The sequence below is a fragment of the Pongo abelii genome, chromosome 2, assembly GCF_028885655.2.
Source record: "Pongo abelii isolate AG06213 chromosome 2, NHGRI_mPonAbe1-v2.0_pri, whole genome shotgun sequence".
Classification (NCBI taxonomy): domain Eukaryota; kingdom Metazoa; phylum Chordata; class Mammalia; order Primates; family Hominidae; genus Pongo; species Pongo abelii.
Window position 1 is genome coordinate 162,097,204 of NC_085928.1, and position 17,463 is coordinate 162,114,666.

Below are 17,463 nucleotides of genomic sequence, written 5' to 3' on the forward strand. Positions count from 1 at the left end.
AAAATAGAAAATCTAAAAGAAATGGATAAATTCCTGGACATGTACAGCCTCCCAAGACTCAACCAGGAAGAAGTTGAATCCCTGAATAGACCAATAACAAGTGCTGAAATTGAGGCAGTAATTATATTAGCCTATCAACCAAAAAAAGCCCAGGACCAGATGGATTCACAGCCGAATTCTACGAGGGGTACAAAGAGGAGCTGGTACCATTCCTTCTGAAACTATTCCAAACAATAGAAAAAGAGGGACTCCTCCATCACTCATTTTATGAGGCCAGCATGGTCCTGATACCAAAAGCTGGTAGAGACACAAGAAAAAAAGAAAATTTCAGGCCAGTATCCCTGGTGAACATCGATGTGAAAATCCTTAATAAAATACTGGCAAACTGAATCCAGAGTACATTAAAAAGCTTATCCACCACGATCAAGTCAGTTTCATCCCTGGAATGCAAGGCTGGTTCAGCATATGGAAATCAATAAACATAATCCATCACATAAACAGAACCAATGACAAAAACCACATGATTATCTCAATAGATGCAGAAAAGGCTTTTAATAAAATTCAACACCCCTTCATGCTAAAAATAATAAACTAGATATTGATGGAATGTATCTCAAAATAATAAGAGCTATTTATGACAGACCCATAGCCAATATCATACTGAATGGTCAAAAGCTGGAAGTATTCCCTTTGAAAACTGGCACAAGACGAGGATTCCCTCCCTCACCACTCCTATTCAACATAGTATTGGAAGTTCTGGCCAGGGCAATCAGGCAAGAGAAAGAAATAAATGATACTCAGGTAGGAAGAGAGGAAGTCAAATTGTTTCTGTTTGTTTCTGTTTGCAGATGACATGATTGTATATTTACAAAACCCCATCATCTCAGCCCCAAAACTCCTTAAGCTGATAAACTACTTCAGCAAAGTCTCAGGATACAAAATCAATCTGCAAAAATCACAAGCATTCCTGTACACCAATAATAGACAAACAGAGAGCCAAATCATGAGTGAACTCCCATTCATAATGGCTACAAAGAGAATAAATTATCTAGGAATATAATTTACGAGGGATATGAAGGACCTCTTCAGGGAGAACAACAAACCGCTGCTCAAGGAAATAAGAGAGGACACAAGCAAATAGAAAAACATTCCATGCACATGGATTAATCAATATCGTGAAAATGGCCATACTGTCCAAAGTAATTTATAGATTCAATGGTATTCCCGTAAAGCTACCATTGACTTTCTTCACAGAATTAGAAAAAAAACAAAACAAAACAAACTACTTTAAATTTCATATGGAACCAAAAAAGAGCCTGTATACCCAAGACAATCCTAAGCGAAAAGAACAAAGCTGGAGGCATCACACTACCTGACTTCATACTACAAGGCTACAGTAACCAAAACAGCATAGTACTGGTACCAAAACAGATATATAGACCATTGGAAGAGAACAGAGGCCTCAGAAATCACACCACACGTCTACCACCATCTGATCTTCGACAAACCTGACAAAAGCAATGGGGAGAGGATTCTGTATTTAATACATGGTGTTGGGAAAACTGGCTAGCCATATGCACAAAACTGAAACTGGACCCCTTTCTTGCACCTTATACAAAAATTAACTCAAGATGGATTAAAGACTTAAATGTAAGACCCAAAACCATAAAAAGAAGATGACCAAGGCAATACCATTCAGAACCTAGGCATGGGCAAAGACTTCATGACTAAAACACCAAAAGCAATGGCAACAAAAGCCAAAATTGACAAATGGGATCTAATTAAACTAAAGAGCTTCTGCACAGCAAAAGAAACTATCATCAGAGTGAACAGGCAACCTACAGAATGGGAGAAGATTTTTGCAATCATCCATCTGACCAAGGGCTGATATCCAGAATCTACAAAGAACTTAAACAAATTTACAAGGAAAAAAAAAAACCCATCAACAAGTGGGCAAAGGGTATGAACAGACACTTCTCAAAAGAAGACATTTATGTGGCCAACAAATGTATGAAAAAAAGCTCATCATCAGTGGTCATTAGAGACATGCAAATCAGGGTCCGGGCGTGGTGGCTCATGCCTGTAATCCCAGCACTTTGGGAGGCCAGGGCAGCTGAGATCAAGACCATCCTGGTTAACACAGTGAAACCCTGTCTCTACTAAAGATACAAAAAATTAGCTGGGCATAGTGGCACACACCTGTAGTCCCAGCTATTCAGGAGGCTGAGGCAAGAGAAGCGCTTGAACCTGGGAGATGGAGGTTGCAGTGACCCGAGATCACGCCACTGCACTCCAGCCTGGGTAACAGAGAGAGGCTCTGTCTCAAAAAAAGAAAAAAAAAAGAGAGAGAGAAATGCAAATCAAAACCACAATGAGATAGCATCTCACGCCAGTTAGAATGGCAATCATTAGAAAGTCAGGGAACAACAGATGCTGATGAGGATGTGGAGAAATAGGAATGCTTTTACACTGTTGGTGGGAGTGTAAATTAGTTCAACCATGTGGAAGACAGTGTGGCAATTCCTGAAGGATCTAGAACTAGAAATAACCATTTGACCCAGCAATCCCATTACTGGGTATATACTCAAAGTTTTATAAATCATTCTGCTGTAAAGACACATGCACACGTATGTTTATTGCAGCACAATTCACAATAGCAAAGACTTGGAACCAACCCAAATGTCCATCAGTGATAGACTGGATAAAGAAAATGTGGCACATATACACCATGGAATACTATGCAGCCATAAGAAAGAATGAGTTCATGTCCTTTGCAGGGACATGGATGAAGCAGGAAACCATCACTCTCAGCAAACTAACAACAGGAACAGAAAACCAAACACCTCATGTTCTCACTCATAAGTGGGAGTTGAGCAATGAGAACATATGGGCACAGGGAGGGGAACATCACACACTGGGGCCTCCTGGGGGTTGCGGGGGCAAGGTGGGGGATAGCATTAGGAGAAATACCTAATGTAGATGACGGGTTGATGAGTGCAGCAAACCACCATTGTCCATGTCACATGTATTCCCATGTAATAAACCTGCACGTTCTGCACATGTATCCCAGAATTTAAAGTATAATAAAAATCAAAAATAATCAAAAAAATAAACAAAACTTCTGGATTCTTTTTCTGAATTATTATTTTTACTTTGTCACATACTGTCTGGTGCAAATTTTATCTAATGAAAAATTGGTACATAATTTAACCAAAAATAGGCTGTATATCGTGGCTTACAACCTGGAGACCTCTGGTAGATTTCTTTAGTGCATCCCAGCCAAGTGTCATTCAGAAATTCTGTTGTTTCCAGGCTCTCTTCATTGCCCTCAAAGAGCTCTACATAAGCAGCGGTTATAAAGAGCTTTGCATGATCTCTGGAGTTTCTCTAGTAATGGTCTCATGTGCCTTTACCTGTGATCCCAAAGTTAACCTTGGCTATCCATAATTTGTGATGGCAGCTATTCTTTGGGTACACGAATTAGCTATCTTAAGGTACATAATTTGTGTAGAAATCCTGTGCATTACATGAATTTTGAAATAGCCTAGGAATAGAGAAATTCAGTTTCTGGTTTTAGCTAATGTCTTGAGAGCTTCTTTGCTGCTTCTGTAACCTAGATAGATTTTGCTGTCACGTCATGTTCCAAGCATTTGTTGCCATTCAGATGCAGAATGCTTTGAAGTCATCATTTGTCATACTTCCAGGAACACCTAGAATTCTTAAATAGTTTTTTGGTTCTTTACTTTCCACTTTATCCAGGTAATGGTTGAGATAAGGCACTTTATCCCATAGTGTTTCTGGTAAAATGTTTCCATGTCAGTTTCTCTGAGTAGCCTTTCATCCATCCTGCTGTTCTTACTGCCTGTTTCCATTAAGGAGCCTGTGAATCCTCAAGCAGCCTGAGAGAATGGGCCCTGGATTTTAGGAACTAGGCCATGCCTGGTTGATACCTTTCTACTAGGAAGGCCAGAGTGTTCTTTATTTAAATGTTTGTTATTTCAGTAAAACTGGATTGAAGGATAAAGTGAAACTAAGAATAAAGGAGGTACTCATTGATTTATCCAGTTACAAGTCAGTCTAGGAGCAAAGTTATAACAGTATCTCTTATTTTATTCATCATTTGCTACCCTTTTTTTAAAGATAGAGGGTCTTGCTTTGTCACCCAGGCTAGAATGCAGTGGCGCAGTCGTAGCATACTGTAAGTTCACACTCCTGGGCTCAAGTGATTCTCCTGCCTCAGCCTCACGAAGTGCTGGGATCATAGGCCAGACCCACTGTGCCTGGCCCTGCTTTCTTAGAAAAAAAGAACTTTATAATATGAATTCGTTGATAACTCCTGTTAGCTTTTGGCACTGTTTATATTCAAAATAGTTCACTGAGACTAGTTACAGGGTTACGCCTACCCAGAAACATGCTTTCATATACCTTGATTATGTGTGCTTTTTTTAAAAAAAAAATTTTTATATTAAAATTTTTTTAAATAAAAATTTTAAGAAATATTAAAAAATTTTTAAATATTTTATTGCTTTATATACATACATAAAATCTAGAAGATATGACTTAAAATTTGTGATCTGTGAATTTCAGCTGATATTGATTACATATTATTTGTTACATATACTCCCTCCATTTTTTTTTTTTAAATCTCAAACATGGCAAAACAAACAGTGTTCACATGGTGTTTTAAGATAAATATCAGCCCCTGTGATATTTGCAACATTGCAGCATGGTAACTACATTACTGAAACTTAGAAAGCTTAATATAAAAAATTGCAAAACAAAAGGAAAAAATAAACTTTGGACAGGTATATTAGAGATAGTAATTATTGAATTTTGAGGTAAAGAAAGAATCACTTTTATTTCACATTCAAGTATATATTCTAAAGAATATTTAATGTATTTGCTTGTTTCTGTGGCAGAGAAAAGCAGCAAATCCATTAGTATATATGTTAAGTAAATGTTTGTAGAAGATCTGTATAGATGCTAAACGCAGCATATACATAACATGAACAAGACATAAAGCAAAAGTCTGCCCTCTAGGAGCCTCCAGTCTTGTCAGACTAGAGGAGATATTCAGGTAAACACAGGCAGTGGTATATGCTGATTCGAGTAATTAGGAGTTCGTGGGAACAGAGGGTAAGAAAAACCCCTTTATAGTTACAGATGTAGATGGATCAAGAGAAACTTACCTCAAGAGTCCTAATTCTTGAAGTATAATTAGGAATTAAACAGATTGGCTAGGCACGGGTAGCATTCAATGTGGAGGATAAACCATGTTTAAAAGAAAAGAGCTATAAGGGAACATGTATCCTTGGAGACCTTACTTACAGTCAGAAAAATGTACCTGTATCTGTAGAAAACCACATAGTGTGTGGAACTAGAATCACCTAGGAGCTTTCAAAAAATACTGCCACTTACCAGAGATTCTGACGAGTGAGGAGTGGCCAGGGCATTCACGGTTTAAAAGTCCTCCGGGTGATTTTAATGGACACCTGGTTCCTTGTGTGAAAACCACTTTATCAGAACCACTTGGAATCAGACATACCTGTGGTCACATCTAGGCCTTCGATTCACTCATTTGTGTCTATACACACATAATCTTTGTGAGCCTTTTTCCTTATCTGCAAAAATGGGGCTAATACGCACTTCAGAGGGCTGCAGTTCACTCATTCATTCATTCATTCACTCAAGTACTAATTAATTCAACAGGTATTTATTGAGCGCCTACTGTGTGCCAGGCATTGTTCCAGGCTCTGGAGATTTAGTAGGGAACTAAACAGATCTCTTCTGATCTGTACCCCTAAAAAAACACAAAAGAAAAGAAAATTACCAAGGGAATTTATACTCTACTGTTGTAAGGATTAAATATAATAAATAGCACAGATAAAGCACTCAGCATGATGTTGACACACAATAAATAAGGAATTACTACTAATAATCATGTTTGCATAGTTAACTGGGGTCATAATATGAAATTAACACTTTGATTTATAATGAAGTCTGATTACCTTAATGGAATCAATGTCTGATTTAAAACAAACAAGTGATTAACCCATAAACAGCACCAGAATTAGTAAGTTTGTACTTTATTTTTCTCTGGTAAGGATGTTCATTGGCAAAAGGCAATTATAAACCAAACTTTCTTATGTCTTTCAGGAACCAGAGATACTTACAAATCATTATCACAAGAATATAGTCAGTATCAAATATACCAATTACATTGTTATATGTTATCCTTCAGAGAAAACAGGATGCCACTTGATAACAACATTGCATTAACATCTGTCTTTGAGATTCTGCTGACCCCCCTGCAGGATAGCTTTTGGAATAGACAACTGGCAGTAGTGCAGGTCAAGTGCTTTCTTAATCTGATTTCTCTGATTAGGGCACTCTCTGATGGGGCTAGCCGTGACCTGTCTTCAACACGGCGCTCTTTGAAAAAACAATATAACCGAAGTGATGTAACAAATTTACAAAAATTTAAAATAAATGAAGGAATGGTGTGTGTGTGTGTGTGTGTGTCTGTCTGTCTGTCTTTTGCAATCAAGTTTCAAAGTATAAAGCTATTGTTATTGATTGTCTGCCTGTTCAGCAAATAGCTCTACTTATCGAAAGAGGAAACAATTTGAGATAGTGCTTGCTGCATAGTTGATGTTTCACATTTTTAAAAGCTCCTACCAACTTTACTTGGGGACAGTGCCCTAAAATTGTTCAGATTTGAATTTGCTCTGCTGAATTAAAGTGAAAGATCAATTCTCTTGATGACTCTATAAAAACAACTCAGGAAAGATTATTGCCAGTTATTAAAAGCAGTATTTTTACATAATAAAAGTATTATTCTGCCTGTAATGTGCAACAGCTGCATCATATGCATTTTTAGATTTCCAGTGTATTTTATTTGACGAGATTTAAGAGAGCTGAGTTTTATTAGCCTCTGGTCTCATTTTATTAAAATAAAAATTGCTTTTTCCTCCAAAAACATTTTTAAATTTGACCTTTGCTTTTAAATAATTATAGTAGATTATGTACAATAATATAAACATCTCAATAACTTTCTGAAGTATACATTAAAAATGCAGTATCTGGAAATACATGTTTATTCATAGTAAAAGAATGCAAAGAGGAATGATATTGAATAGCTTCTGTTGTCCATTTGCTAAACTAGTCTGTTAGTCCCCTGACATAGACTCTTTTAGTCTTCTATGCTAAATTTCTTATAATTCTTAAATGACTAATATAGAAATTAGGGTGCTGGTCTGGCTGGATTTTCATATGCAATCTGACAATGTATAACAAAGTACAAGTTTAACCTGAATATCCTTGAATAGAAATCCAAGTTCAACATACATTCACTATATAATCAATCCTTGTCCTGCTGCCACCTGGGCAGACAGTGGACAGTGGCACAGTATTAAGTCAGCTGCGGCTCAGGGAAGTGTTGGTGGACAGAGACTGCCCTAGGCCCTAGTTTCTGACAGCTTGTTGATAAGATTTGGAATGCACAGATAGTTCTTGTTGTCTGCAGGTTGCTGCTTTGTGCTGGGAGGGGTTGGGGATTAGAGGTGCTACTTGAGGGCACTTCATCAGGCAAGAGCCATCGACCTGGCAGAGCAGCTAAACATGGCATTCAAACCAACATGTTCAGAGGCATAATTATTTTAAGTTGAAATGGTATAATCTATATTGTATTGTTTCTTCTCAGTGAATCACATTAGGTATTACATATTCTGTTTTTTCATATTTTTGTTAGTAAAAATGTATAGCTAAATGCAAAGAGTTTGTTTCCCAAGCAGTTTTTGAGGTCAACAGAAGAGTTCCCTAAGAAAGGCCTTCTTAACATTGACAGTATTGATTTTGGGGCTGGATAATTCTTTGTTGTGAGGGGCTGTCTTGTATGTTGTAGGACACGTAGCAGCATCCCTGGCTTCCATCCATTGAATACAATAGTTCCCCTCCAGCTGTGACAACCAAAAATGTCTTTAGACATTGCCAGGTGTCTCCTGAGAGGCAAAATAACTCAGTTGAAAACCACTGCCCTAAGAAAAAGGGAATACTTGAAATTCATTTTATTTTTCTAAATATAGAATCAGGGCCAGAGTGAATAGAGGATATATTTTATTTTTTAACATATATCTTTTGTACTATAAGAATTACATTTGTAATATATACCTTATATTGCAAAAAGTTTTACTACAGAGCTCTCTTGAATACTACATATATTCAGATATCATGTAACTTCTTATTCCTGTCAGATGGCAGAATTAGTTATTAATACATTCTAATGTCTCTTTTATTCTAAAAAGTGTTCTATAATTCTGTTCATTACTGCTGAGTAAAGAAAATAAATTGTTAAATATTACCTTAAAGAACAGCATCCGTTTTGCCTACAAGCTTTTGTGTTTCAGAAACAAACATTATTACACGAAGCATTAAACTTCAAGAATTAGAATTGAGACTCTATTAGGAAGTTAAAAATGTACTATGAATAAGGTATGAAATTGTGTTCTGTTATACTTTAAACACTAGAAAAACAAATTGTTAGATTTCAGGTAAATTAATGCTATTCAAGAACAAATATATTTTATGATATGCAAGTTTGCATATCAACAAATAGAAACAATCCTTATATATCCATCAAAGCATTTCTGGAAGAGATTCTGTCTTGTAGCAGTTTATTCAGTGCTGCAATATGTATTTCCTTGACCAGTCGTGTAGCATTTCTTTAGTAGCAGTTCTACTTCAGACTTCACATTTCAGACTTGTTTTCCCCTAGTAAGGTGTGATAGGCTAGTGGAACACATAATTTCCCCCAGGAAAATCACCATCAAGTAAATATACCAAACACTTTATCTTATGTGCTCAAAAGGCAAGGTGTCACATCACCTTTCACATACCCCATGAGATTTATTTACAGCTTACGTTGACTGTGAAACTCTTTTATCCCCTGGGAGTTCTACTTTATTTATTCCAGATAATAGGACACTTGCAACCTATTAACAGTTGTAAACAGGTCTTTCAAGTACATCTGACATAGCAATTACAAAATGTATTTCTTAGACAAATATCTAGAATTAAATCAGGGCAAAGATGAAGATTAGATGACCACAAGAAGTTTCTACATAGTTTATCTATTTTTCAAAAAAAATTACAAGTATTATAGACCCTCAGCTACAAAATTCCAGTGAATAATTTAATGGATATTTTACTTATTATATTTTAGAAAAACATTGATTTGATGAATGTTTATTTAATAAAACAGCCTTACCCTAAATGATAGTAAATGAACACAGGATTAAAGGGAAGGAGGGAAGGAAGGAAGAATGGATAGATGGATGGAGGACAAATGTATAATTAAGAATATCAACTTTGAGCTGAGACATGCATGTTAAATTTTGCTTTTATTTTATTTTTCAGCCAATGTTTTCAGTTGCACCAAGCTTAGCCACCAATGCATCAGCAGCCTTTAATCCCTATCTGGGACCTGTTTCTCCAAGCCTGGTCCCGGCAGAGATCTTGCCGACTGCACCAATGTTGGTTACAGGGAATCCGGGTGTCCCTGTACCTGCAGCTGCTGCAGCTGCTGCACAGAAATTAATGCGAACAGACAGACTTGAGGTAGGAATGACTAGTTGGTGTCTTTATATACTACATTCTAATTCTCAAAGTGTGTTTTTTTGTTTGTGTGTTTCCATGGCCAAAAAGTTGTAAAAATTTTAAAACAGAGATTTTGGCTTAGGGTTTGGAACATTTTACTAGAGTATAGATAATGCTGTATTTGATTAATGTAATGTTTATAAAGGCTACAACATCCATGTTTAGAATAGTGGATAAGAGGTTGGACGCTAAAGTCAGATTGCCTGATTACATCACTGTACCTCAATTTCCTCATCTTTAAAACGGCTCTTACCTCAAAGAGTTAGGGGAATATCTGGCACATAGCAAATGCCTCCTGAATGTTTCTTGTTGTTGTTGCAGCTATCAAGAATAACAAATATTATCAATCCCCTAAAAATTGTTCTCATAAAGATTAACAAATATTAGTGTCTATAAAACATTTTACAATTTATTATTGCAAGTTTCCTCATAAGCTGTACAATATTTTGGTTGAAGTAGAAAGAAAACTTTGTTTATGAAGTATGCTCTCATAAAAGTTTTTTGCATAATCCTCTAAGTTCTAGAGTAAAGGATGATCAGATGCGTGGGCTCTGCTGTTGGTACATGAAAAAGATATTAAAGTTTTAAATCTTATTTCAAAGTGTTTATTCAGAATTTCAGCATGACTATGAATTGGTAAACTATAGATGTAGAGAAAAAGTGACAGCATCAAATGTACATTGAAGGTACAAACCTGTCATTCATTGAACCCATCTAAAGAACAAAATGACCTTTTCCTCTTTTCCCTGGTGAGGATGAGGCGATGTTTTTTTTAACTTGCATTTTAGGTTCAGGAGTACATGTGCAGGCTTTTATATTGGTAAACTTCATATTATGAGAGTTTGGTGTAGAGATTATTTCATCACCCAGATAATAAGCGCAATACCCAATAGGTATTTTTTCTGATCCTCTCCCCTCTCCCACCATCCACCCTCAAATAGGCCCTAACATCTGTTGTTTCCCTCTTTGTGTCCATGAGGTCTCATCATTTAGCCCCCACTTACAAGTGAGAACATGTGGTTATGTGGTTTCCTGTTTCTGTATTAGTTTGCTTAGGATAATGGCCTCCAGCTCAATCTATGTTGCTGCAAAGGATATGATCTCATTCTTTTTTATGTCTGCATAGTATTCCATGGTGTATATGTACCACATTTTCTTTATCCAGGCTACTATTGATGGGCACTTAGGTTGATTCCATGTTTTTGCTATTGTGAATAGTGCTGCAGTGAATATACACGTGTGTGTCTTTATGGTAGAATGATTTGTATTCCTTTGGGTGTATACCCAGTAATGGGATTACTGGGTCGAATGGTATTTCTGTTTTTAGGTCTTTGAGGAATTGCCACACTGTGTTCCATAATGGTTGAATTAATTTGCACTCCTACCAGCAGTGTATAATTGTTTCTTTTTCTTTGCAACCTTGTCAACATTTATTATTTTTTGACTTTTTAATAATAGACATTTTAACTGGTGTGAGATGGTATCTAGTGGTTTTGATTTGCATTTCTCTAATGATTAGTGATAATGGGAATTTTTCATATGCTTGTTGGCCACATGTATATCTTTCTTTGAAAAGCATCTGTTTATGTCCTTCACCCACTTTGTAATAGGGTTGTTTTTTGCTCATAAATTTAAGTTCCTTACAGATTCTAGATATTAGACCTTTGTGGGATGCATAGTTTGTAAATATTTTCTCCCATTCTGTAGGCTGTTTACTCTGTTGATACTTTCTTTTGCTGTGTAGAAGCTCTTCAGTTTAATTAGATACCATTTTTCCATTTTTGTTTTTGTTGCGATTGCTTTTGGCATGTTTGTCATGAAATCTTTGCCAGGTCCTATGTCAAGAATGGTATTTCCTAGGTTATCTTCCAGGGTTTTTATAGTTTTGGGTTTTACATTTAAGCCTTTAATCCATCTTGAGTTGATTTTTGTGTATGGTGTAAGGAAGGGGTCCAGTTTCGATCTTCTGTGTATGGCTAGCCAGTTATCCTAGCACCATTTATTGAATAGGGAGTCCTTTCCTCATTGCTCATTATTGTCAGCTTTGTTGGAGATCAAATGGTTGTAGGTGTGCTGCATTATTTCTGGGCTCTCTGTTCTGTTCCATTGGTCTGTGTGTGTTTTTTTGTACCAGTACCATGCTGTTTGGGTTACTGTAGCCTTATAGTATAGTTTGAGTCAGGTAATGTGATGCCTCCAGCTTTGTTATTTTTGCTTAAGATTGCATTGGCTATCCAGGCTCTTTTTTTATTCCATATGAATTTTTAAATAGTATTTTTTTCTAATGCTGTGAAGAATGTCATTGGTAGTTGGACAGGAATAACATTAAATGTATAGCTTGCTTTGAGCAGTATGACCATTTTAATGTTACTGATTCTTCCAATCCATGAGCATGGAATGTTTTTCAATTTGTTATGTGTCATCCATGATTTCTTTGAGGAGTGTTTTGTCATTTTCATTTTAGAGAGCTTTCACCTCCCTGCCTAACTGTTATTCCTAAGTATTTTATTCTTTTTGTGGCAATTGTGAATGGGAATGCACTCATGATTTGGCTCTCGGCTTGGATGTTGTTGGTTTATAGGAATGCTACTGATTTTATACATTGATTTTGTGTCCTGCAACTTTGCTGGAGTTGTTTATCAGATCAAGGAGCTTTTGGGCCAAGACTATGGGGTTTTCTAAATAAAGAAACAAGTTGTCTGCAAACAGGGATAATTTGACTTCCTCTCTTCCTATTTGGATGCCTTTTATTTCCTCCTCCTGAGGATGAGGCAATACTTAGTGCTGATAAATTTTACTGAGAAAGTGGCAAACTGAGGCTGTTGTATGAACATAATTGATTCTAATACTTTGTCAGTTTGGCAGGAATTTAGTTAATTAGCTGATTTATTATTTATTAACTTTTGTTGCGTATATTACAAAGGCTGTCAGGTTTTAGCATGTTGACAATCATATACCAGACACATGCATCACAGGTTTAATGCTCAAAACAATCTTATGAGGAAGATACTATTATTAATTCTCTTTTACAGGGAAAGATTTTAGGGGAAGAGATGTGAAGCAACTCTTTCTCGTTAGGTAGATACACCTGATACACCTGGATTTTTGAGTGATTTGTCATTACACAACTGTACTTGCTTATTAATTAACTAATGCTGTTTGCAGATGGATTAAGAGGAAACTTAAAAATTTTTAAACATCTGAAATTATTGGATCCTCAGCATGTGAAGCAGTTTTATTCCCCCAACCTTTCTAAAGCAAACCCTGAGTTCTTAATGCATAATTGTTGATTGATTAGTGGGATCCAAATAAGCAGTCTGAGATGAACTTTAGTGAATTCATTATTAATAGATGATATTCAAAAAGCTGGTTATAACTCTTCTAAACCAGTCCTCCCACATTCACAATTTCAGGTAGTTTGTTACTGGTTATATTTTGTAGTGCTTAATTGAAATGAAGACTTTGAGTTTTTTCTTTTTGTGAGGAGCTACTTAGTGTATTTTGTCTGTTTTCTTTTGCTGTAATCAGTACAAACGGCTACGACTGCGTCAACTGTCATTTCCCTTTTATCTGAATCCCGCTTATCTAAATGCTTGATTGTAGTGCAGCTTCCTATCTTATTCTTGTTAACAAGATCTGATCCAGTGTCACAGTTACAACCTGTTAGGATACTGCAGTGTGAAGCTCAGAGGCGCATCTTTCTGCTCTGTGCTTGTGATTTTAGACAATCCTACCTGCAGGTTATTTCCTCGCATGCTAATTGCATTACGTATTGAAGTCTAAAAGACATGGCAATAAATGCACACACTTATTTATTAATTGACCAAATGTTTGGTCATTTGGCATTTAAATGTATACTCTACTTCTTCCTTGTGAAATTCTGAACCATATTTTTGAATGTTGAGTTCCTTCTGAGGTGAAAAATTTTCGGAATCAGTTAAACTACTGGCCAGTTCTTCTTGCCACTTCTTTCTCTCTTTTTACTGCAGCTTGTTAGACAGTAAAGAAATTTAAAATACCATAGATTGTCAGCCTTCTAGTTCTTACATAATTGCTTAAAACTGACATCTCTACAGCACCCAGTGTGATACTACAGAAAAAAAAATGTTAAATTGGAAAACAGGAATTCAAGAATTACTGCATGTGATGTTGCTAATTAGGGTGAGTCAGCTTGGATCAGGATGCTCTTATTCTCTGGGCTTCATATTCCTCACATGTAAAATTAGGGGGTTGCACCAGATAATCTCTAAGGTCACTTCCAGTTAGAACATTCTAGGGACATTTAGGTCATTTTCTTGTTTTTAACACCAGCCACAAGCTACTGAAACATTTATTTTTAAAAATTATATACATATATCTATAAGCATATATTACATATATCACATATACACACAACATGAGATTTATGTCAATATTCATATTATCCTTTCTTTACTGGCTATCTTTTAAAAGACTTTGTTGCCAAGTACTTTCTGTACTCCAAAATTCATACTTTTTTTTTTTTTTTGACACGAAGTCTCACTCTGTTGCCCAGGCTGGAGTGCAGTGGCGTGATCTCAGCTCACTGCAACCTCCACCTCCCAGGTTCAAGGAATTCTTCTGCCTCAGCCTCCTGAGTAGCTGAGAGTACAGATGTGTGCCACCATGCCCAGCTAATTTTTGTATTTTCAGTGGAGATGGGGTTTCACCATGTTTGCCAGTCTGGTCTCAGCAATTTCTTTCCATGATTACGTTAAGAAATTATTCAAATCTGTAGAGTCTAGGAAAGACTGAGTTTTTTAGCCATACCCCTGCTTTACTACAAAGAGTTAGTAATTGGAGAAATCGTTGTTTGGCTTATTTTCAAGATGCGCAGTAATTTTTTATGGTGCAAAAAGAATTCATGAATGCATTCATTCTCTCATTTACTGAACAATATTCAGTAGAAAACTGTTGAAAATATTTCAAGTAGAAGATGTGAGGAATGTCTTTGAAATGCTTTAATTCCTGTCTTATCAATGACAATAAAAGATCCACATGAGAATAGTGCCCAAACTCACGACTGATGCCCAGTAACTTGTTAAATGAATGGATAAATGAGTCAGTCAACCAATTACTCAGGTAATTAAACACAGAAAGATACATCCCCTTATTCAGGACTCAGGGTAATCCCACAGAGGTACTAAAATATAAAAAATGTTTGTCATGTGTTAACATTCTCCTTGGAAACATGTTTGCATTTTGAGCACTTCAGCTATAAAATATGGCATCTTGATTATGCACCTAGACCTAAAGGAGTGTTTTTCATACTTTAATGAGATTAGAATCACTTGGAGTGATTGTTAAAAATGTAAGACCTCATCCCCAAAGACTGATTCAGTAGATCTGCAGCGGGGTTTGGTAATATTTTTCACAGATCTGCCATGTGATTCTAAATGCAAGTAGTTATAAACACATGCACTAAAAGATACTAGCATCTCTTATTTAGGCTTCAACTTTTCATTGTTTACTTAATGTATTTGTAAATGATACGGTTTTTTGTGAACCTTAATTAAAAATCTGTCTCCTCCGATAAGTTGGTAAGAACACTGTGCACGGCATAGTGAAATACTTTAGGTAAACAATGATGACTGTTAAGGTAATTCATATTACATAGGCGTAATCAAATAAAAACCAGGGGACACGTATTCCAGACACTGATGAAAACATTAGATTGACATTTGGTTAGCTGCACCATTTTTACATCAGCAGTCTATATGAGAAAAGCATGAGTATTGCAGGAAAGGTGGGCAAACGAGTTGGTTTCTGATAGTTTCAGTTCGCGTTTGCTTGTATTAAAATAAATTATTCTTGGCTGAAAGCTTTATTCTGTGAGGTAATCATTACATGAGTTTCTAATTCAGGCCACTAATTGTTGTATGTTTCCATTACTTACACAGAAGAATCTAATAACCCTTTTCATATAGGCAGAAAAAAATATAATACCCATTGACTATGAAAAATAGAACGTTTAAAGCTAAATGAGGATTAGAATGACAGTGAAAAGCATGCCTGTGTTGGGATTTTTTAGGTGTTTAGTGGATTTAACATGATGGGATAAAAGACTTTCTATTCAGAAAAGATTAGAAAAGAAGATGCTTTTAATAATGTAGGAAAGTCTTATTGGTAGCATTATTTTAATTTTACATTTTTGTAGGGGATATTTGGCTACTGTTTGTGTGATTTTTTTTAAATATCTCCAGAAAATTGCCAAGAAACCTTAAGAGTTTTGCACGTAGAGGTTTATGTAGGTTGTTTTTTTATATCTGTAATAAACTTTAGAATGGCTCTTAAAAATGTAGTCACGTCTTCATTTAAACAATTTAATACACTATGGCTCTGTCAATTATTAATCTATGTGATTAGAGTTTTGATGTGGTATAGAGTATAGTAATTGCTAGATTAAGAACAGTGGTTCACACCTGCAGTCCCAGCTACTTGAGAGACTTAGGTGGGAGGATCACTTGAACAGGGAGGTTAAGGCTGCAGTGAACTGAGATTGCACCACTGCACTCCAGCCTGAGTGACAGAGGGAGACCCTATCTCAAGTAATAATAATAATAATAATAATAATAATAATAATCATATAAATGAAATAAGGTAATGGCTAACTTGGTGTATTGACAAGCTTGTTTCAAAGTTGTGTCTATTTTCCTGTCCTGTTGGGTTTGCACAGTCATTCATGGGAATGAATAAATGACAATGTGGAAGTGGATTTAATGGTTCTGTCTTTGGTCATTCCTATTCAGATTTTATTTTATGTTTTTATAAGAGATCAAGTGGTAGATTCTTAGTTCTGTTACCTATAGAAGTATGCTTGTGTTTTCTGGCCTGAATAGTAATGATGGAGTCTGCCTTTTAGGCTTCAAAGAATGCTCCCATTTGATCCTAACAGAAATACTATGAGGTAGCTAAAGTAGGTGTCCTTTTCTTGAATTTTTTTGGAAGGAGAAAAATTGATCAAATATGTACAATTATTGAATAACCAACTGTATTAGTCCATTTTCATGCTGCTGATTAAGACATACCCAAGACTGGGCAATTTACGAAAAGAAAGAGGTTTATTGGACTTACAGTTCCACATGGCTAGGGAGACCTCACAATCATGGCGGAAGGCGGAAAGCACGTTTCACATGGTGGCAGACAAGAAAAAAGGTTGCACAGGGACATAACCCTTTTTAAAACCATCAGATCTCATGAGACTTATTCCCTATCTTAAGAACAGCTCAGGAAATATATGCCCCCATGATTCAATTACCTCCCACTGGGTCTGTCCCACATGTGGGAATTCAAGATGAGGTTTGGGTGGGGACACAGCCAAACCATATCACCAGCTGAAACTAGAAATCACATCATCCGGTATTTATCTAGGGATTTTAATTGTACAATAAATTGACTACAGTTACATTTACCTAATCACCAGAATTATGAGGATTACAAAGTAGATATTTTAATCCTTTTAAAATGAAAATAGAGATAATTTCTTTGCATTAAATTATAAACTCATGATCAACGATGCTGTGGACACTTTGATCAAAGTGATTGATCAAAGTGATTATCCAGGATTATTTTTTAAAGTAATAGTTACCAAAATTTAGCTTGTTAGTTCCAGCTTAATAGAAAGTGAAGTCCATGCTGCTTATTGGTGAACATGTAGCTATATGTCTTTGAATACGTTTCTTAATATTGGCCATTAACTATTAAATTGACTTCTCAAAATGTTAAAATGGACAAAGTCCCTGTTTCTTATTATAATTAGCTTTCTGTTCCTGCTTTTGATTGTTATTCTGC

At 35.9% G+C, this 17,463-nt stretch overlaps 1 protein-coding gene across 50 annotated transcripts in view; it reads left to right on the forward strand.

The window, feature by feature from the left end:
• Nucleotides 1–17,463, forward strand: part of MBNL1 (muscleblind like splicing regulator 1) — a 218,437-nt gene that overhangs the window by 176,435 nt on the left and 24,539 nt on the right. For 41 of the 50 annotated variants that reach the window (XR_008523969.2, XR_010139266.1, XM_054552851.2 and 38 more), the window contains one exon: nt 9,415–9,615. The exons of the other annotated variants lie outside the window; for them this stretch is intronic. Coding sequence is in view for 39 of the 41 variants with exons in the window: in XM_054552851.2 (XP_054408826.1) it covers nt 9,415–9,615 (201 nt within the window). In the remaining 2 variants the exon portion in view is untranslated. The remainder of the gene's footprint in view (nt 1–9,414; nt 9,616–17,463) is intronic. 50 annotated transcript variants of the gene reach the window in all.